Source organism: Prenolepis imparis, unplaced genomic scaffold (assembly GCF_030444845.1).
Source record: "Prenolepis imparis isolate NDT839.2.m4 unplaced genomic scaffold, iyPreImpa1.0 SCAF_3, whole genome shotgun sequence".
Taxonomy (NCBI): Eukaryota; Metazoa; Arthropoda; class Insecta; order Hymenoptera; family Formicidae; genus Prenolepis; species Prenolepis imparis.
In genome coordinates, this window is record NW_028141161.1 from 7,104,812 (window position 1) to 7,127,269 (window position 22,458).

The window sequence follows — 22,458 nt, forward strand, 5'->3', positions numbered from 1 at the left end:
ACAAAAATATTGCTATAAAAAAATGTCCTCACTATTACTATTATTTATTTTACTATACATATATATATATTACCACAATACTAATACTATGACATTTAAAATAGCATTGATTAAAATACGAACTGATTCCATAAGACTTCACTGATTTGCATTTCTGTACTTATAATTAAGGCCATTAATGACTCTTCACCATTTATCAGTGATAATATACTGATTCAATTTAAGAGAATGTTTATTTCGCACATATTCTCAAGGCTCCTGGGTGCTCACCGCGGCCATATTGGAATCGTGACGTCAGAGGCGAGAAATAACACGTTGAGATTTCTTAGATGCCATTTCTAAATAAAAATATATTTGCATAAAATAACACTTAAGATCTCTTTAATACACTTGTAAAAAACGCCGAAAACTATTCTTTTCCCTTGACAGTCAATCAACAACCGTAAAATGATCGAGATATCAGACTTTGACATGCGGAATGACCGCGCATGTGCAAAGACCAGACGGACTGGGCCTCATAATATTACATTTTACAGCTGTTGATTGATTATAAAGGGAAAAGGATAGTTTTCGGCGTTTTTTACAAGTGTATTAAAGAGATCTTAAGTGTTATTTTATGCAAATATGTTTTTATTTAGAAATGGCATCTAAAAATTTTTAGCGTGTGTTTTCTCGCCTCTGACGTCACGATTCCGACATGGTCGACAAGGTGCCAGGAGCCTTAAGCTCTTTCTTCAAATCGAAAAATCGCGCGATCTTCTTCATCTCGTAGATAGAGACTCTGCAAAAGTATCATCATATAAGAGAGTACGAGATACGCAAATATAAATATTCAAACATGGCGACGAGTACTTCGCGCAGTTTATTAGCAACCGGTATCCGGCGCGCGATAAAACCGTAATCGCTGTAATTTATATTAGCAGTAGTAAAGCAAGCTGCGAGAGTGAGGTGAAAATTAAAATATATATCGCCGTGTTTTTCGTCGGTCGGCCGGTTCTGCAAAATTTATTGAACCTTTTGCGACGCCCGCCGACCAGTATTTTCCACTGCGGAATACCGGTCCATGCAATAACAATATTAAATATTATAACGTCGGTCCGCTTTCGCAGTCCAGAAGGAAATAAAGAGTTAGTACTCTTCTCTAAATAACTTACTCTACTCTAAATAAGTTACTTTTCTAAATAAATTCGTATTTATTTAAATATTATCTATTAAAAAAAATTGAACAATTTTCTATGAAACTTACATAAGATCTTGATATCTTGAAAAATAGATCTTCAATTTAAAAAATCACATTTTAAAAAAACTTAAATATTTCTATAGTAGTTATATGTTTCTTAAGTGCTAAATAAGAATAAAATTATATCAAAAGGGCAATTTTTAAAAAAATTTCCTGAATCCCAATCAAATTCCATGAGAATTCCCTGATTTTCCAAGGTCAAACAAAATTCCCCGAAAATACCATCAGGTTTTCAAGGTTCTTCCCGGGAGTAGGTATACTTCCTGTTATATATACGGGACGATATATTCTCATTCTCTGAGAATCATCTTGTATATATCGCGACACGGTATTTGCGGCTATGTCCTACGCCAACTATCGCGAAGCCCGCTTCTTGGGTGGCTCCTCAGGCTCCCCAGGGGGTGCCTGCTTTTTCCCCCTCATCTCTCCCCCAAGCGCTTCCTCTTTCTCTCTCTCTCTCTTTCTCCCTCTCGAGAAAACACTGCGACATGACGTATTCTAATGATAGTACCATGCCTGGACGTGTTCCTCATCCTTCAGAGACTCAGGCCGCTCGATCGAGGAACGAAATTATTTTTAGATCCGCGATGAAACGCGCCTTTTGTGCCCCGCGTCTCAAACCTGCCGGCGTCATCGCGTCACGTCTTAAGAAGCCCGTATATATAATTAACTCTCATCTCTCGATTACGTCGCAGATTACGGAGAGGGAACCGTTTTATTTCACTAATCCTCGCCACGCATCATATTGCCAGGATGTGCCTCTCCGGAGAGGGCATTCGATTTAATCTATATCGACGCTGAAAGAAGAAGGAAAAGGAAGAAAAAACTCTGATAAATCCAATCAGATCGGCTGTCGACGAGGAGGGAGGAGGGGGGCTTTTTTCCCCGCGCCTCTTCCAGTTCCAGTCTCGGTGTAAACTAGTTTTGTGAGACGGGTAAAGAGAGGAGGAGTGTGCATCCTCCAGTGATCACATAATCGTACGTTCACCTCCCGAGGGCCTTCCACCTTCTCCTTCCTTCTCTCCGCTTCTTCTTGTTCTTCTTAGTCTTCTTCTTAGTCTTCTTCTTCTTCTTCTTCTTCTTCTTCTCGTTGGTCCCCCTCGTCTTCTTCCTCCTTTCCTATTTTCCCTCCCTTTTCTCCGACCTTCGTCGGGTTTCTATCTCACCATGCCAATCTACTATCGAGCATTCTTCTAAGGTCGATCGAATCGTCTTCTCTCGCGCTTCGGTGCGGCTACCTTAACACGATACGCTGCCTCCTTCGGAGCGAACTCGCGTTCGCACAATGTTGCGGTCGTCGGATCATCTATTATACAGCCATCATCTCCCTATATCTACTTATCTATCTTCGCGTATAGAGAGAAATATATATACATACACATATATATCTTGAGAGAGAATCAATTTTTTATAATAAGATTTTCCTCTCGGGAGGAATTCTCTCCTATATACGGCGAATTTATCTGGAATAATTGCATCTTATCGCTTATATTCCGGGCGTGTCCCGGACACAGTTTCCCCCGTTATGCGCATCTAAACGCGCATAACGGACCGTAATTGCATAAGGCCCGTTTATCGATGGAATTTGGAGAAACGGTCACGATCCTTCCCACATCGCGCTTAACGAACGATGTCGACATGTTCGAATTGGCAACGAATACAGGCTTTAGAGAGCGCGATGTATCGCGACAAAAGAAATTCGGGGTCAGTGATCATCAGTGTGAATTATATCCTCCCCGGAAGGTGGTAGATTTCAATCCTTCTCGCTTTGACGTGTGTCATATGCAGGGTTTGAAAAAACCCGGGTTTTTTTTAAAAAGCCCAACCCAGTGGGTTTTTTTTTAAACCGGGTTTTTTGGGCTTTATTAATTTTTTTTGGGTTTTATTGAGTTTTTGGGGATTTTGTTGGGTTTTTTAATTTTTTTAATTTTATTTTTTATAATTCGCTAATGATTAAGAAAATTGGCTATTTAATTGGCACAATTCCTTATTATATGAATTAATTTTTATTTAATTTTTTTTATTTATTAATGTAATAAACGTATATAATACATAGTCTATAGTCTATAGTCTATACACTGTATAGACTTCATTTATAATATTATTAAATTTTTAGCATTTTTAGATGGGTTTTATAAATGGGTTTTTAAGTAAGTTTTTTAAAGTGGGTTTAACCCAATAAAACCCACCGGGTTTTATTGGGTTGGGCCCACTTAGTCAAACCCTGGTCATATGTCATATATGTAACGATGTGTTCAGGCATTTCATTCGATTCCCTCGGCTATTATTATTCCGCGATCGGTCCCATGAATGGAGGCGCAACATGGTGGTACCTCGTTCACGTGAGGCCGATATATGTATACACACAGCGGGTCCGACAGGTGCTTATATTGATGGAGATGGAAGGCAAAGTCGGTGAAACCGCGAACGATCCGCGATTGAGCAACAGCTATTATCGATGGTTGTCGCTTAATGCGATTAATCGAATTGATTTGGGGGGGGAAAAGGGGGCAGCTTTTTCTCTTTTTCAACTCGCCTTCGATGTAATTATTAATAATAAATGCTCTCTACCCGCCCTTTTTTCACTTGGAAACGGAATACGAGATTGCGCTCTTATAATATTCGATATTATGTATAAAGGAAGAAAGAAGAAATTGTAATATTGTGAGTTGTTTTATTTCCACGGGGGGGGGGGGGGGGATATAGCGGGACAAATGGCGAAAGACTCGAACGAATGGGACCGTAAAGCTTACTCGATCGCGTGCATATCGAGCCACTGGAATGCATAGCGCGTATATACCTGCGCTTTAATGCACGATTTCACGCGTAATGGCGCAATGAACTTGTATCAATCCCGCGCTCACGCGAGCTCGACGCGAGTTCTTGGCCATTATTTCAGGACGACGCGTAGAAATGATGCGATCCGCGACAGAGAGAATAATATGTATATGTATATCCCCTTTCGACATTAGAAAAATCTTGGCGCGAATGTATAATACATTGCATGTATATAGAACAAAATAATCCATCTTTCTTTTGACGAGGAAAGCGACATTTATAAATGATGTACAAAAAAAATCATAAATGTGTTTTACGGAGGAGTTGTCAATTTTTTTTTACAAGATTTCGCGAATCGAAAAATTTATTTCAATCAAAAGTGGCTATCAGAAAAAAATATATGTTAATGAATTAAATATTATTAATTATTATGTTAATAAACAAAATTAAATTAATTAAATATGTGACATATTCTATTTCAGAAAATAGAAAGATAATCTCGAGATTTCATAATAAGAAAAAAAAAATAATATAAATATGTATGGCCGGACTATAATTGATATTTAAAAATATACAAAAAAATCATAAATGTTATATGGAAGAGTTGTCAAATTTTTTTACGAGTTTCGCGAAAATCAATAAATTAATTGCAATCAAGTGACCATCAGAAAAAAATATATGTTAATAAATTCAATATAATTAATGATAAAGAATGATTATTAAAACACAAAATTTAGTTAAGAATTTAAATTAAATATTTGACATTCTATTTTAGAAAATTAAAAGATAATCTCGAGAGATTTTATAATAAAATAAAGAAATAATATAACATATGCAATTTATTATGTGTATCGACTGTGATTGATATTTAAACATTATACAAAAAAATCGTAAATGTTATATCACGAACAGAATTTTCTCTTAGAATTTAATATACATATTATTACATATTATTAAAATAATAATATGTAAATTTTTATATAGATAAAATAATGGATAGATACTAAAATTTTCTACGAGGTTTCACGAATCGACAAATTCATTTCAATCAAGTGGCTATCAGAAAAAAAATATATGTTAATATATTTTCAATATCATTAATGATAAAGAATGATTATGTCAAAATATAAAATTTAGTTAATTAATAATGTAAATTAAATATGTGACATTCTTCAGAAAATAAAAAGATATTTTATATTTTATATAACAAGAAAGAAATATAATATATACATATAACTTCTGCAGTTTACATTTGCTAAAGAATAAAACATCACGCGCATTGCAGATTTACATATTTCCAATTAAGAGTTAATTAATTTATGAATGCATGAGGAATTACATGAGCGCAAAGGTTGTGTAATATAAATCGGAAGTTTCTGGCGAGAGAAAAAGAAATATGTATACATATATATGTAATATGTACTTGACAAAGACACGATAGAAACGTTATCGCGTATAACTGTGCAACTTGGTACAGCAGATCGATCATCGTGACATATCGTCTATGACATATCGTCGGGTCAGGCTGTCGCTCGCGTTCATGAAACTCTTCGGGAATTTTCGAGGACATCCTATACGACGAAGAAATGCATCTCATCGATGATGTATCACGGCGTGAAATTTTTCAAGAGAATCAATCTCGAAGTTCGAGACTCGAACCCGCTCTAGAGACACACGATTCATAATTCGTGACAAAATTCGGGGGGGACGAGATATTACATTATATGCTCGGCACATAAAATATTAGAATGATATACGTTCTGATTGTGTTTGTCTAAATATAGTTATAGCGTCGTAACATTTAATTCTGCATATTTTAATTTCATATATTATTTTATCTATTATTTTATCTATAATTTATATTTATCTATAATTTTAATACGTAAATTTGATCTATAATTTATATTTATCTATTATTTAAACAAATTTTAATTAAAAAATTTTTTAAATTTAAAAAATTCTTTTAAATTTTGTAAATTTTTATTTTTTATTCTATATATTAATTTTTGTTAATCTGTATATAATTTTATCTATATATATAAATATCTACATTTATTTTTTATCTATCTAAAAATATATATTTAAAAATTTCTTTTTTATTCATATAAAAATGTATATATCTATATTATTTTATCTACATAAAAATTCGGGCAATTTCTTTGATTCGAGTGACCCGATCTCGAGTCGGACCGTTAAACGGGTTAACGCTCTCGGAAAGCGGAATAAGATAGCGACGCGGGGATACGTTATCAGCGCGTAGAAAGCGCGCAAAGTTACTGCGCAGTTAAACGTTCGAAGCTATGCTCTAAATCGTGGTATTTGAGACTAGTTGGGCCCATCGAAGCGGCTCGGCTCCTGGCACGGCTTCGCGGACCCTTGTGGTCCCCCGTCGTAGGGGAAGGAGAGGGACCCGCGGGCCCCTCGCTACTCCAATCGAGACGCGCCTCTACAATCGGCGAGGAGGAGGAGCGCAAGTAGGTGGAGAAAGAGTGTTGTGAAATCTCGAGTGTAGACCTCTCTTGCGTAGGTTGTTGCCTACGACGACTCGTTAGGGTCGTCGTCAGCCGAGAGAAGTCGACGACGAAGTCGTCTTGGAGTAAATTACTGTCGCAGTTAAACTCCATAACCGAGCGAGTTTGGCGTTTGATATTTTTCGTCTTATAACCCGCGATAACGCGAGCTCGCGCGAGGCGAGAAAATTTCTTCCGAGAGAATTCTCGATGCGATATTCCCGATTCGTCTAAAATAAGGCGCGATTTTTCTCTCACTTCGCTCCTAGGCCATTCGTTGACGTTAACGAGTTATCTCGTTATAGACAGATATAGCTCTATATAATTCAGGGGACAAAATTCTATATTTTATTTTGTTATATAATCATTATACAATTTTATTATATAATTATTATGATATTATTTTGTAATTATATTATATTCGTAATTATATTATAATATATGTAATTAATATTACATGATCTTATTATTATATAATTATTAATTTATGATTATATAATTTTATATTTTAGTTTATAATTTTTTGTGTCATGTAATACACAATAGAGAAAGAAAGAAAAAGACTAACAAAATATACATATGTATATAAAATATATGTATACATATAAGATACACGATACATGTCGTCATATAAAATAAAATTACGATAGAATTCTGCTATTTTGAATCTTGTCGCGAATTATGAATCGTTTAAAATCTTTTAAGTATACTCGTCATATGATAATATGCTCTCATAATGATTGTATATCGCATCTTATAAACCTGCGCGATGTATCGAAAGTGTCTAAAATTTGTCCTATGTATGTGTACTTGACTAGAGTTTTTCGCTAGAGAAAAATTATGAAGCCCCTGTCAAATAATTTAAATTCTGTATTTTTGTCATCCTTGTTCTTTTTCTTCGTATTTATAGTTTCTTGCGGTTTCTTGTTTTGTACTTTTAATGCAATTAATATTTTTACCGAGTTCTATATAAAATTGTTATAGATGAACGTTACAAAATTTGTTTTTGTAAATAACAGCCATGAGAAATATCTTCTTTCCATTATTCTAAGAAAATTAATAATGATAATTAACGAGTTTTTGCCAGAAAGTAATAAGATAAAATCATGTTGATCCGCTGTTGATCGCAGCTTATTAGAAACAATGTGTGGTTTGTGTGAGAATTTCTTATTATCTGGAAATTATCCAGAGATAACTTTAAAAGAAAAGAAAGACGGAAAATTATTACATCACACTTAATCGAGCCTTAAATTGAAATACCTATCGAAAACGCATTTAATTAAAAGATTCGAGTTTCTAAAAGATTTCTATCATTCTATTTTAATAATGTCTACTTATATCTTTACTTATACTAGAAAAATTTATATGTGTATATTTATATACGTACGAAAAATATTTTTCATCATCGTTCAAATAATTGTTGATCTGACGATTTCTCGAAAATTGATCGAGGCCGAAAAGAGGTTATTATATCATTATTATATATATTATTATATATAATTATTAATTCATTGTATTATTCTATAAGTATTAATTTATTACAATTATTATATAATTATATTAATTTATTACATTATTATATATTGTATAATTATTAAATGAAAGAGTCTTTTTAAAAGACCTCTCTGTTTTAATGTCTACAATTATCATCTTTGCGCGACTTATACGAAAAAAATTCATACTAAAATATCTACGTACGATAAATATTTATCCGATCCAATAATTGTGATCTGATAATTTCTTGAGAATTGATTGAGGGCGGGACATTATTATAATTATTATATAATTATTAATTTATTGTATTATTTATTGTATATTGTTATTAATTTATTATATACTGTTCTATAAAATGATTAATTATTATTATACATATAATTATTAATTGCATCTTGGTGCAAGTCACAGTGACTTACCCGCGATGTTCCTGTGCACGCGTCGAAGTCTCTCGAGAGGTTTCCTTCTTCTCGGCAAAGGCGAGGCGAGAAGTCGTTCGCGCCTGCTTCCGGAGAGAAACGACATCGTATACTTTATTATTCTTTCACTCGTGCCGGCTCGTCCAGGTTCCCCGCGGTTCGCAGCATCCCGCGTGTGTGTTCATCTGAATCTTTATCGCTCCTGAATTCTCTTCGAATAGGCACTTTAAATTCCCCTTTAAGACATGCGTGTTGGATTTATGTGAAACTATTCCTCTCGGGACACGAGATGATTCTTCCGCTTGACTGAGGGATAGATGATGGATCGGATGCTTTCGAGGTCTCTTTTTGGGGTTGTCAAAGAACAGGGAACTTCTGGACGTCCAAAATTCGATGACGCATCTTATGCTCTCTCGCAGTCGAGGAAAGTTTATCTGTTTATCGCTCCGAGGTGAAGTGATCTTTCTTTCACGTGCTAAACTCGCAGAAAATTGGCAAATCCCTTTTTTATCAGCCTCTCCTCTTCTCTCTTCTATAGGTGATCGCGCTTTTTGCGCATCTTTTTTTCCGTGTTGTAAAAATGTATGAAGACTCACATTGAGAATTTCATTTCCTCCGAAAATAGTACGATTTTCGTTCCACATAACATCTTGTTTCATACTCAGTTAACAGTCAATTTTGCGCGATATCTATACAAAGATAGAGAGAAAGAGAAGGAGAGCGATGGCAAATGTTAAAAGACCTAACTGTATCTCCCGCAAGAATTCGAAAAATCATCGCACGGAGAGATCATTGATCCTTGATCCTTATAACGACGCCGAGGAGGCCTCCGGGATCCTCGTTTGCCGGAATGATTTTTTGCCTTTCCGCTCGATCGATTCCGCCGGCGATCACAGCCTGACTCTGACTCCCACTTCCTCGATCACCTTCCTTCGTAGAGTAAAACCCCCGCGGCGTATAATCCAACTCTCGGCACGCACGTCGGAATCCTCGAACGCACTATGTATGTATACGAACACGACTGCCTAACTTATTTCGTCTCTTCGGAAAGAGGAAAGAGGGGGAAAGGGTATCTCTCATCATCATTCATTTATCGAATATCGTCGATAACTTGATCATCTCAAGGATGACATAGTAATACAAATTCAGGTAAAGTTCCACTGGTTAATCAACACTTTTAGACGACAAATATCCGTATAAGATTGTCAATGTCATACTTAGATCAGCTGATTATTTAAAAGACCGCGAATAATCGTCGATCAGGGATCAAAACGTAAGAATCAGAAGATTCTCAAAGATTGATTAGCGATTATTGAATTATCACATCGATCCCCTGCTGTCTCATAAGTGTGGACAGAGAAAAAGAGAAAGAAAAAACCCATCTCAGACTTTTTCGATCACTACAAGTGGCAGTTCGAGTATGATTATTCATGATGACTGACAATTATACCCCAACTATTCCCTCCGCTGATCACTGGAACGAGAATACACGACATAATTCGATTCACGAACGCGTCATCATTGTCCCCCTCGAAAAAAAAAAAGAAAAAGGAACGAAAAGCGACGAGCGGAATCGCGGCGAACCCTGTCCTAGGCTAACACTCGACACTCCTACTCGTCCAAGCATCAGCGAGCGACTGAGGGCTGCAGACAGCGGGCCCAGAAACGGGGCCCGCCACGCCACGGCCCCGAGGGCCCTCTCGAGCCCCCCCCCCTCCCCCTGCAGTGTCTCAGGACCAGTTCGGTCGCTTTGCCGCCGCTGCTGCTGCTGCTGCTGCTGCGAAGGAAGGATATGGGTACGCTGTGCTCTCCGCGAGGACTCTTGCCCCATAGATGCCAGATTTGCAGACGCAACAGCCAAATACAGCCGGTGGAGGGGGTAGGCTGGCAACGCACAGTGCATTGTCAGCCTACCCCCTCCGCTGACTGTATTTGGCTGTTGCGTCTGCAAATCTGGCATCTATGACTCCTCTGTCCCCCTCCTCTCCCCCTCCTGCAGCGATGTCCTACGTCGCGCATTCCGCGTCCTGCGCCCCCCTCTCCCCCTTCACCCCCCGAGAGACGATCTTCTCCACCTGATCTTGCACGCATTTCGCGCCCTCAAGATTAACACGTCCGGGAAAATTGCTCGCATCTTCCGGCGTGTGACGTAACAAAAAGCGCGAGATGTCAGTGAGAACAAGAGCATTTTTTATCCGCGGTTGTTTTCGCACATCTCTTCCTTAATTCTATTTTAAGATTATTTCGTTCAAGTATAGAGATTAATCGCGAAAGAGATTAAGTTCTCTCGAAGGATTTTTCTCCAGAAAATATATTTACATTAAAGTCAGCTGTTTTTCATGGTATAAAAAAAATGTAATATTATTTAGTGTTATACATTTAAAATGAATTTAATTGAAATTTGTCCTTCATAAGTTGTATTAATTTTTTAATAGAATTTAAAATTAATTTTGAATTTCAATATGATTTCATATGATTAATCACACTATGTGTAAAATAATTTAAGTACAGAATAATTGAACAAGAGATTCCTGTTTTTTGTAATTAGTAAAATAATAAAATAAAATAAAATTGACATGTAAAAGACTGTTTAGAAAAAATTCTAAATCTAATAAACCGCCTTCCACTGATGAATTATCACTAATTAATTTGATGTGGATTTTTCAGCGATTCTGACAGAAGTATAAAGTAAACAGTTTTTTCTCTTTGACAAAAATCGTAGTCTGTCATTTTAACTGATTATAAATCACGATGTCGTGATATCCTAAATATTTACCCACTAGCGGATCCTGAAGTCGATAATAGGAGGGGAGGGGGAGTTCTACAAAATTATTTGGTTTAATAGTGAAAAATTTTCGCAAATCGGATTATAATTATTTTTTTTTATTTGGAAAGAGGGGGGGGGAGGATAACCCTAAAACCACCCCCAGGATCCGCCAGTGTATTTACCTCATGAATCAGATCGAGAGACGAGTGTTAATTAATTAATTAACAGTTTTCTGAATGAAACAAGTTTGTATAAATAAGGGAACTGATGAAATAGGCGTAATAATTCGTTTATAGTGAAGCTGTGGATTCGCTAACTCGTTTGTCCCCTTCTTTCGCGGCTATTCCTGCTGCCAATCGCATCATGTGCCCCCTGATGGTCCACCTGGCCCAACCTCTTTGCGTCCGACGGGAGCCAATCGCGTGTCTAACATACGATCTAATACCTTCGCTCGTAACGGGTGTCGAAAGTGGAAGGGAGATCGTCGCAGCTTTACAGAGTCGCTTGGGTCCAGGAGCGATTTAGATTATTGTCGCGTCGCATCTCGCGCGCTTGCGTCTTCTATGGAGCTCTCAAATAGCAATATCAAATCACAAATCGGATATCCCGTCTCTTTAGAGAACTACTTCTCTATTCTCGAAACATTCAGGAAAAAAACAATTCGCTTGGATGTTTCGGATTTTAATTTTTCGCACGCGTGTGAACAAATCGAGAGATCAAATATTTAGATTTAATTAATTTTTTTTTTTATTTTTAAAATTGTTTTATTATTTTATTTTATTTTAATTTTTGTATTTATTTTATTATTATTATTTCAATTTTTTATTTAATTTAATTAATTAATTAAATTTCTTGTGTAGATTTTTATAAAATATAGAGGATATATTTTTCTTTATATTTGTACTGACATCCTAATAAATAAATTCCAACAATTATAATATTATAAACCAAGAGAGAGAAATATTAAACTATAATATCATAACATATGAATTATATAGAATAAAATATTATTTATTCGCGTATACGCGAGCAGATAAAATACATCCTTTTTTATTTCTCTAGACTGGGGAAATTTCACGCTGTGCGACAGCGCAGGTGTGCGATATCTCATAAGCTCGTTTAGTCTTATAAATTAAAATTTTATAAGACACGCAGGCAGGCGCGCAAGCACATATAGACGCACGCGCGAACGCACAGGAGCATTTTTCAAGTGTATATACGTGAGATTGGTCCAGCTACGGGAATCAGGTTCGGTAACTTGTCCCATCCATCACTAACCCGGACAGCCAGATGTTCGCAGGGGGTACAATGGTCGGTATAAGGTATTACCCCTTCGTGCATAATGCCGCTAGCAGAAATTATCCAGCAGCACCCTCCGCACGGCCGCACAGACGTAGAAAATTTTTGGCATTTTACGTTTGGGGTGCGTGTGTCGGGAATCCTTTCTCCTTCCTGTTAAAGCAGCGCAACCGTCTGCGTCGTAAAAGAGAAGACGAAGATCGCGGAAATTGCATTTGCGATTCACGAATAGAAGACGTAAGATGGAAAACTTCGATCGAATCCGGTGACATAAGAGAGAATCAATTTACTTTGCATTCTCGTGTTTGATTTAATTTCTCGCGCTTGCTAATTTCGATCGTTGATTTTTTCTCTCATTTAATCTCATTCAAAAAATATATACCTATATGTACACATACAAAATATTATTTGTATGTTAGTAATTAAATTATTAGATTATTAATTAAATAAGAGTATTTTAATAATATATGTATAATTATAATAAATATACCTATATAATTAAATAATATAGTTAAATAAGAATTATATAGGTATACATTTTTTTAATATTCTTATTTAATTAATAATCTAATAATTTAATTAATAATAAATATAATACATAATTATATATATGTATAATATATAATGTGTATATATTATATGTGCATATACAGGGTGTCGGTAATAATCGTTTCATCTGTAAGATAGAGCGGATTAAACTGGAATAAGAAAGTTCTCTACCGTTTTGCGATTTTTCCAATATAATTAATGAGAAATTAATTTTTAAAAAATCAATCAATCCGCGAAAATATATAACAATGGAATTAATTTTTCATTAATCATTACGAAAATTGGAAAAAAACAATAAAGAATTTTCCTACTCGATTTAAGCACACAAAAGATGATATGGTTATTATCGGACATCCTGGACATACTTGAAAAAATATATACATATATATGTATTTGGAATAATTAGAAAATTTTTTTAAAAATTTAGAAAAATTTAAGAATTAAAAAAAGGTAAATAAGAATTTCCTAAACTTTCTGAGCTAAATACAACGTTGAGGAAAGCGCTATTTAAATAAAACTATACGATCGTTCTCTACACAGAGAGAATTTTCTCTTAGAATTTACCCTGAAAATCATGGTAATCGTGGGACAATATGATATGGAAAGAATTTTATGAGAATTTCTTTGATTAATATTTTTATCGCAATAAAAAATAATAATATCTATCACAATAAAATATAAAATATGTTTCATTAATTTTACTAAAAGTATAGTAAAATTGACTAAAAGTATGGTAAAATTAATCAAACATAGTTTTAAAATTCTTTCCATACCATATTGTCCCACGATTACCACGACTTTCACGGTAAATTCTAAGATAAAATTCTCATACGTATCTCTTTCTCGAGAATATATCATCTCTCTCCTTAAGGAATAAGCCGCAATATCATGTCAGGATTGAACCGTTTAATCAATCATTATACAATCGATTAAAGCAATAGAGTTAAACCCGAAAAATTCGTCATCTTTTCCTAGATGGTGAAAAATCTAGACTTCAACAACCGATCTCTATCGACCTACGAGATCCCTACTTAATTGTCGCTTAATTTTTCCCAAAATCTCTTCGTTTCAATCGATAATTATTACAAAAATTATATTCACGCTGTCTCTACCATTTTTCGCGTCTTGTCTTGATATATATATAATATTAATTGATATATAGGTATATAATATAATGTTTGTGTCTGTCAAAGGATACTCAACGGAAATGGCACCTGGCGCCTATCTTTCAGGCGACTCTTACGGAGAATTCTGAGGAACGTAACACGCAAAACTTTTCAATTTCGTTAAACGATGGGAAAATTAGAGCGTGTAACTTCAAGCCGAGACAAATCTATTCGGGGGACAGATTTATACCGTGCCGTCGTGGTTACAATTTCGAAGCGGCTCACTACCTGTTAAGCAGAAACTTCAACAAGATGGACAGCAGCATATTAGACGTTCATGCACAGGTACACACAAGAAACATTGTTCATCTAAATAATGTGTTACCTCCAATTACGCAATCGCATTTTTCGACTCTCTCCAGCTCGATTGGCTGCCAGTTAGGCATGAACGCAAAGCTTTCCACGCAATAATGATAAAGCAGGCTGTCACACCCGGTAATCTTTAAATTATAATAAATATACATGTATATGTATATATTTTTTTTATTTCGTTCTCTCTCTTTCTCTTTCTCTCTCTCTTTATAGATATATAAAGATAAATAAATAATTTCTCTATTTATTATTTTATTTTCTAAATAAAAAACCTACACAGAGGGGATTTTCTCTTAAAATTTACCCTGAAAATCATGGTAATCATGGAACAATATGGTATGGAAAGAATTTTATGAAAATTTCTCTGATTAATATTTATCATAATAAAAATAATAATATCTATTACAATAAAATATAAAATATGTTTGATTAATTTTACTATGCAGTTTATATTTTATTGTGATAGATATTATTATTTTTATTGTGATAAATATTAATTAGAAAAATTCTCATTAAATTCTTTCCATACCATATATTGTCCCACAATTACCATGATATTCAGGGTAAATTCTAAAATAAAATTCTCTGTGTAAATAAATAATTTCTCTATTTATTATTTTATTTTCTAAATAAAAAAACCTACACAGAGAGGATTTTCTCTTAAAACTTACCCTGAAAATGATGGTGGTAATCATGGAACAATATGGTATGGAAAAAATTTTATGAAAATTTCTCTGATTAATATTTATCATAATAAAAATAATAATATCTATTACAATAAAATATAAAATATGTTTGATTAATTTTACTATGCAGTTTAGTAAAATTAATCAAACATGTTTTATATTTTATTGTGATAGATATTATTATTTTTATTGTGATAAATATTAATTAGAAAAATTCTCATTAAATTCTTTCCATACCATATATTGTCCCACAATTACCATGATTTTCAGGGTAAATTCTAAAATAAAATTCTCTGTGTAAATAAATAATTTCTCTATTTATTATTTTATTTTCTAAATAAAAAACCTACACAGAGGGGATTTTCTCTTAAAATTTACCCTGAAAATCATGGTAATGATGGAACAATATGGTATGGAAAGAATTTTATGAAAATTTCTCTGATTAATATTTATCATAATAAAAATAATAATATCTATTACAATAAAATATAAAATATGTTTGATTAATTTTACTATGCAGTTTAGTAAAATTAATCAAACATGTTTTATATTTTATTGTGATAGATATTATTATTTTTATTGTGATAAATATTAATTAGAAAAATTCTCATTAAATTCTTTCCATACCATATATTGTCCCACAATTACCATGATTTTCAGGGTAAATTCTAAAATAAAATTCTCTGTGTAAATAAATAATTTCTCTATTTATTATTTTATTTTCTAAATAAAAAAACCTACACAGAGAGGATTTTCTCTTAAAATTTACCCTGAAAATGATGGTGGTAATCATGGAACAATATGATATGGAAAAAATTTTATGAAAATTTCTCTGATTAATATTTATCATAATAAAAATAATATCTATTACAATAAAATATAAAATATGTTTGATTAATTTTACTATGCAGTTTAGTCAAATTAATCAAACATCATGTTTGTGATAAATATTAATCAGAGAAATTCTCATAAAATTCTTTCCATACCATATATTGTCCCACAATTACCATGATTTTCAGGGTAAATTCTAAGAGAAAATTCTCTCAGTGTAAATAAATAATTTCTCTATTTATTGTTTTATTTTCTAAATGAAAAAAAATCTAGTTGTAAAAAAAAGTATTCTTGTTTGAAATTCTTTAAAGTTTTATATATGTAAAAAAGAATTTTTTATTTCCCATTCTAAGCGTGAATTAAAATGCTTATATATACGAATTGATACATCTATCCGCGACTTAGGTCTGAATCAAAACAAGATTCTGCACTACAGCAATTCAACGATACAGCGATCGCAGAATCCGCAGTATGCAGGATGGGTACAAGGTGCGGGATACAAGGAGGAGGGACTCTGGAAGTGCAAACCGCGGAAGAAAACTATGATCAAAGACGCGAAACTGTTGAGCATACCTGATTCCGTCGCTCCGGAGGGTACGACTTATCGCGATATCGATATATTCTGCAAGTCGGCCGCGAAAGTAGTAGTTTACTATTAATTCCAAGTCTCGCTTTTATATAATCGAAGGTAACAATGTCGCCGATCTGATCGATTGGAGCTCCAAAGACATGATCAGCATAGGCGGTCGAAATTCCGTGATGGTATACGATGATAACGGCTCGGTATTGGCGACTTGGCGGGAAGAGCATCGTCCTAGAGAAGTGAAATGGAGCAACGACGGTAAAATATATGAGTAAAAAAAAAATTATCGCGTCAGCGCACATTGTCCTGAATAATTCGATACTGATAAACGTGAGATGCCACTTATGTGCAAGGTGTTTCAGGAGGAGGTCAACATTTTACGACATATAATTTTACATATCCTTTTAAACGAAAAGATTATATAAATATGTGTCCTATTCTGGACAATTATAAAGATACAGCGTGTTCAATCTTAAGAACGAATACATTTATTAACTTTTTCTATGAAACATTACAACAAATTACAATTCTATAAAACATTTAAATTATCGTCGTTTCCTGTTACTATAGTAAACCTTAGATCACGTTTGATAAGTCGTGTGTTAGTTTGAACTTTTTTGGCTCTGATGTAATTAAAATGCCTCATATTCACTCATGCCAAAATTATTATTAATTAATTTAAATTATTATTTTTAATTATTATTAATTATTAAATTTATTGTAAGCTTAAAATTTAACGTAATTATTTCATAGAATATAGTTTTACTAAACAACAAGTTAATAAATGTATTCGTTCTTAAAATTTAACACGCTGCATCTTTATAACCGTCTAGAATAGGACACAGGTTTATATAATACACTTTTTTGTTTAAAATAATGTGTACAATCATGTCCTAGAATACTGATGATTCCTTTTGAAATACCTTGTATATTGTATATATATATTTTTTTACAAGTACATAATCTGTACAAAAGACTCATGTATTTTAAAGAATTTACACTGAGAGAATTTTCTCTTAGAATTTACCCTGAAAATTATGATAATCGTGGGACAATATGGTATGGAAAGAATTTTATGAGAATTTCTCTGATTAATATTGATCACAAACATGTTTGATCAATTTTACTAAACTGTATAGTAAAATTAATCAAACATATTTTATATTTTATTGTAATAGATATTATTATTTTTATTGTGATAAATATTAATCAGAGAAATTATCATAAAATTCTTTCCATACCATATTGTCCCACGATTACCATGATTTTCAGGGTAAATTCTAAGAGAAAATTCTCTCTGTGTATGATTTTAAGAATTATGATTTTCTTTTTGTCGTTGTAGCGAATATTAACGAGAATCCCAAAAGAGATGGGATGGAAAATCTTATTTTATTGTTTAATGCCTAAGATAAACGAAAACCAATTATAGATGCGCATCCTATTTTAATATATCGAGTCGTAACGTGAGTCATATAACATTTTAGGTACTAAATTGGCGGTATGTACAAATTCCAAGATCGTAATGTACAATTTAGAGACGAAAAAAGCTATGTGGACGACTTCTTGTAAATGTTTATTGGTGAACCACTTTATATCTAATATCTGCAAGATTCGTTGCATCTGCTGGTCTCCTGGCGACCGTCACATCGTTACGTAAATATCGATTTTAATCTCTTAAATTGAATAAGTGAAAATGTTACTGATTAAAGTACGTGATTACGGTAGTAACATTTCTGAAAAATCAGTAATATAATCGTACATATTTACAAGGTGTACTTTTTAGAACTTTCTCTATTTATTTTGATTACTATTTTTTTGAAAGAAACTATACCGTATACATATACATATGTGACACGTATAACTCTAATATTTAAATTCAAAATTATATCAATATTATATTTTTTTTACTCTCAAGATGTGGTAAAGATAAAAAAACAAGACTCTTGGTCGATAACTTAAATATTTTTTTAACAAAATATATATTGCTATATTTATATATCTCATATATAATATATTAATATAAGACGTATTTTTTTTATCGTCTTGTGTAATTGTTCAAACTAATTTTTTCAGTGAGATTTTACTGATTTGCAATGCTTATAACTAGAATCATTAATAATTGTTCATTTAGTTAGGTTTTTCAATAATAACATACTATTATAATTCCATAAAAATTAATCGGGCGCAAATAATGAAATTCGATATATCAAACTTTGATCTTTCGCTTTCTGTACTCTATCGCTCTTATCGCTATAAGCTGTAATTGCAATAATACTTATCACCTGAACTATCGATTACATTATAAAATAATTAAAATAAATTAAATAAATTAAAATAATAAATTTGATCGGATAACCTGAGTGCGGATAATCGAAAAAGACTAGATTAAAATAAATTAATAAATAACAATTTTATAATCATATATGAAATGTATTTTATTTAACAATAAAAAAAGTAATAAATAAAAAATAATATTATCTTTCTCTCTTCCTTGTATAGTGGATGCCACGGCTCAATATCAGTAAACGCATCTGATACGGGCAAATTGGTGAGCACCGATATCAAACACATGGATCATATCTCGATCCTGAAATTTTCGCCAAATTTCAGGTATCTCGTATCGGTCGCACAGGACAAAACCGTCGGAGTGTTTATCTGGCCGGAATTGACCCCTTTTTATCAAATCGCATTTCCCATAAACATAAAGGTACACAGAGAGAATTTTCTCTTAGAATTTACCCTGAAAATCATGGTAATGATAACTATGCAGTTTAGTAAAATTAATCAAACATGTTTTATATTTTATTGTGATAAATAATGTTATTTTTATTGTGATAAATATTAATCAGAAAAATTCTCAAAATTCTCTTCATACCATATTGTCCCACAATTACCATGATTTTCAGGGTAAATTCTAAGAGAAAATTCTCTCAGTGTAGATAGATAGATAAATTGTCTTCGAGATATTTTATTCTTTAATATGCTAATATAGTGCGTTTACTATTTCTCGATTCTTCGTGTATAAAAATTTTGATAGTTCTCTCTCTGTCTCTCTCTCTGATTTATACAATTAATATTTACATTTTTATAACAATAAAATACTTTTTTTATTTGAATTGACATAAGACATAAAATTTTCCTTATAACAACAAAGTGTGCTTTCCGGCTCTGATATAAACAAAATATACGATATTAATATATCTAATATGAATATTAGAATATTAGTGAAATATCGGGATTCAATCTACCTTTCAATTTTTCGTTTGCAATCATAGAGAGATTGATTATCTACAGTTTCTAATTATACTATATTTTAATTTTTAATTATCTCTATAATTTTTATAAAATATTCGTACTCTCTCCCTCTCTCTTTCTTTTGACAGGCGATCGCCTGGCATCCGCAGGTGTCTGGCACACTTTGCATAGGTGACAGCCACAAAGAATTCTCGTTATGGAACATCAACACGAAGGAAAACGTAGCCAATGTGTACATTAAAAGCGAGGGATTTCGCTTGGAAAATTTCGCTTGGAACAAGTTAAGCGGAGAGTTGGTTGTACATTGGAGATGGCAAAATGAAGACAGGCCCTCAACAGTCGCCGCGGTGCTCGCCAGTTTCGATCGAATCGTCGATGAGCTGCCACTTTTCGAGGAGCAGCTATATTTCTTGAAATTCAACGCCACGCACGAACAGCTGAGTATGTCAGTTTTTTCTTTCTTCTCTGTTTTGAGAATTAATTCGCACAAAAGAGTCCGCGAGATGATTATAACACAATGAGAGAATTTTCTCTCAGAATTTATCCTGAAAATCATGATAATCGTGGGACAATTATATGGTATGGAAAGAATTTTATAAGAATTTCTCTGATTAATATTTGTCACAATAAAAATAATAATATCTACCACAATAAAACATGTTTGATTTTACTAAACTGCATAGTAAAATTAATCAAACATATTTTATATTTTATTGTAATAAATATTATTTTTATTGTGATAAATATTAATCAGAGAAATTCTTATAAAATTCTTTATCATGATTACCATAATTTTCAAGGTAAATTCTAAAAGAAAATTCTCTCTGTGCACGTTTCAAAAAATTGCTGATTTCTTTTTTAAGAAGTGTCTGATCTTAATATTTCGGGAGAATAAAAACGAAAGTAAAAATTTTATAAAAAAAATTATTTTTTATTTTTAATGATATTAAAGTCCACATTTTATTTGTGGTAATTTAATTTAAAAAATTGAATGTTTTTTTAACTTTTGATATTTTCTTTTAAAAATATTGATGTATATGTGATTCTGTTATAATTAAATCTAATATTTATATTACATTTAGATATTAACGTCTATTTTGTTTATATCAGAGCCGGAAAGAACTTTGTGCTGCCACAAGAAAAGTTTTATGTCTCACGTCGTCTTAAATAAAATTTTTTCAAGTGTTTTATTTCATTAAAAATGTAAATATTAATTATATATAAATCAGAATTACCAAATTTTTTACGATGAATCGAGAAATAACAAATGTATATTATATATTAAAATTAAAAATATTATAATATTAAAAATATTAAAAATAAAAAATAAAAATGTGAAACAGTCTGTCTAATGCTTCTCAAATCGCGTCTCTCTTCGATCATATTCAAGTTGGTATCTATTACAGTAGGGTACGGCAAGGACGGCGATGAACATGTCTTCTGGATATGGAATTTTTTTGGCAACGAGAAATTCAAGTACGGACGAAACGTACCTCTCTATAACTCGGCACGACGGAGGCAAGGAATTCTCCATCATTCGATTCGATAATTATATGCTTGTCTTATATAATATGTAGTAATAAGTTTTAAAATTTGTTTTTGAGGTAGTAGCATTAAATACTTTTTTTTTAAGCTCATAAGTTATCCGTTTGTCTTATATACGTATATATGAAAAAAATTTATAATATAATGTAAAAAATGTATAATACCTCGCAATTCCAAACATCAAGTTCAAAACGTATGAAAAAATGCGTCATTTTACCGCAATGATTACATTTTTAATACGTTTAATTCTCATATTGCCAGATAGTGTGATTTATCAAGTAAACAATATTACCTTAATGATTTACGGGGTAATATTACATATATATAAATTACACAAATAAAATTATACATTACATAAATAAAAGTTGATCGAATATCTTAAAATCATATAGGTATATGTTTCGCATAAAATTATAAACGAGTATCGAATATATATAAAAGAAAAAAATGTTCCGGAGTAACTAACCATTCCTGTTACAATTAATGCAACATACGGAGCGGATAATTGCTCCATTCGTTAAAATTAATGGCGCTAAGATTTATTTAGATCGATTTAGCATTTGATTTAGCAACGCTTGTAAATGATTAGCTTATCTTTCATCTAAATCTCCGGAAAGCTCGTGCGTCAAGAATTTAAGCTATTATAAAAAAACCCCGTCTGGTTTTCCTTGGCCAATCTTCCGGATTTTTCAAGTCGCGCAATAATATACTATATATATACTATATAGTTATACTAGAATATATTGCTTGCAATATATGATTAATATCAATTTTGCAAGTAAAAATTGAAAAGAATATGGTAAGATAAAAATATGAAGTCTTTCGTGTAATAAATGATATAATTAACAGGCTGTTACATGCAAACTGTATATTCTATTATAATTAATATATCTCTCTGTATATTCATATTATAATTAATATTTTAATATTCTAATATAATTTATATTTATTTTATATTGTTCTATTTTAATTTATTATGTTATTTATACATATAGTAATGTAGTTATATCAGAATACAGCTGAC

The 22,458-nt window shown here is 32.4% G+C and overlaps 2 protein-coding genes across 2 annotated transcripts in view; one reads left to right on the top strand and one right to left on the bottom strand.

The window, feature by feature from the left end:
• The window catches only part of LOC145933549 (uncharacterized), a 42,660-nt gene extending 32,975 nt beyond the window's left edge, over positions 1 to 9,685 (bottom strand). Inside the window, exon 1 of the mRNA XM_083033346.1 lies at positions 8,442 to 9,685. Coding sequence (XP_082889472.1) covers positions 8,442 to 8,547 — 106 coding nt within the window. The 5' untranslated portion in view covers positions 8,548 to 9,685. The remainder of the gene's footprint in view (positions 1 to 8,441) is intronic.
• A 2,813-nt stretch (positions 9,686 to 12,498) lies between these two features.
• Positions 12,499 to 21,688, top strand: LOC145934329 (cell division cycle protein 20 homolog). Its single transcript, XM_083034691.1, has 9 exons — positions 12,499 to 12,744; positions 14,250 to 14,507; positions 14,585 to 14,657; positions 16,457 to 16,645; positions 16,740 to 16,892; positions 18,119 to 18,287; positions 19,134 to 19,341; positions 20,018 to 20,330; positions 21,296 to 21,688. Exons 1-9 carry the CDS (start codon positions 12,499 to 12,501, stop codon positions 21,436 to 21,438), a joined length of 1,752 nt encoding a protein of 583 aa, XP_082890817.1. The 3' UTR covers positions 21,439 to 21,688.
• The last annotated feature ends 770 nt before the right edge of the window (positions 21,689 to 22,458 follow it).

Bases quoted from the DNA above. Each gene is read 5' to 3' on its own strand.
- LOC145934329 (XM_083034691.1), top strand. From the start codon at position 12,499: ATGTTCGCAGGGGGTACAATGGTCGGTATAAGGTATTACCCCTTCGTG. The intron at 14,658-16,456 runs GTAATCTTTAAA...TCCGCGACTTAG, and splicing joins AAAGCAGGCTGTCACACCCG to GTCTGAATCAAAACAAGATT. The intron at 16,646-16,739 runs GTACGACTTATC...ATATAATCGAAG, and splicing joins TGATTCCGTCGCTCCGGAGG to GTAACAATGTCGCCGATCTG.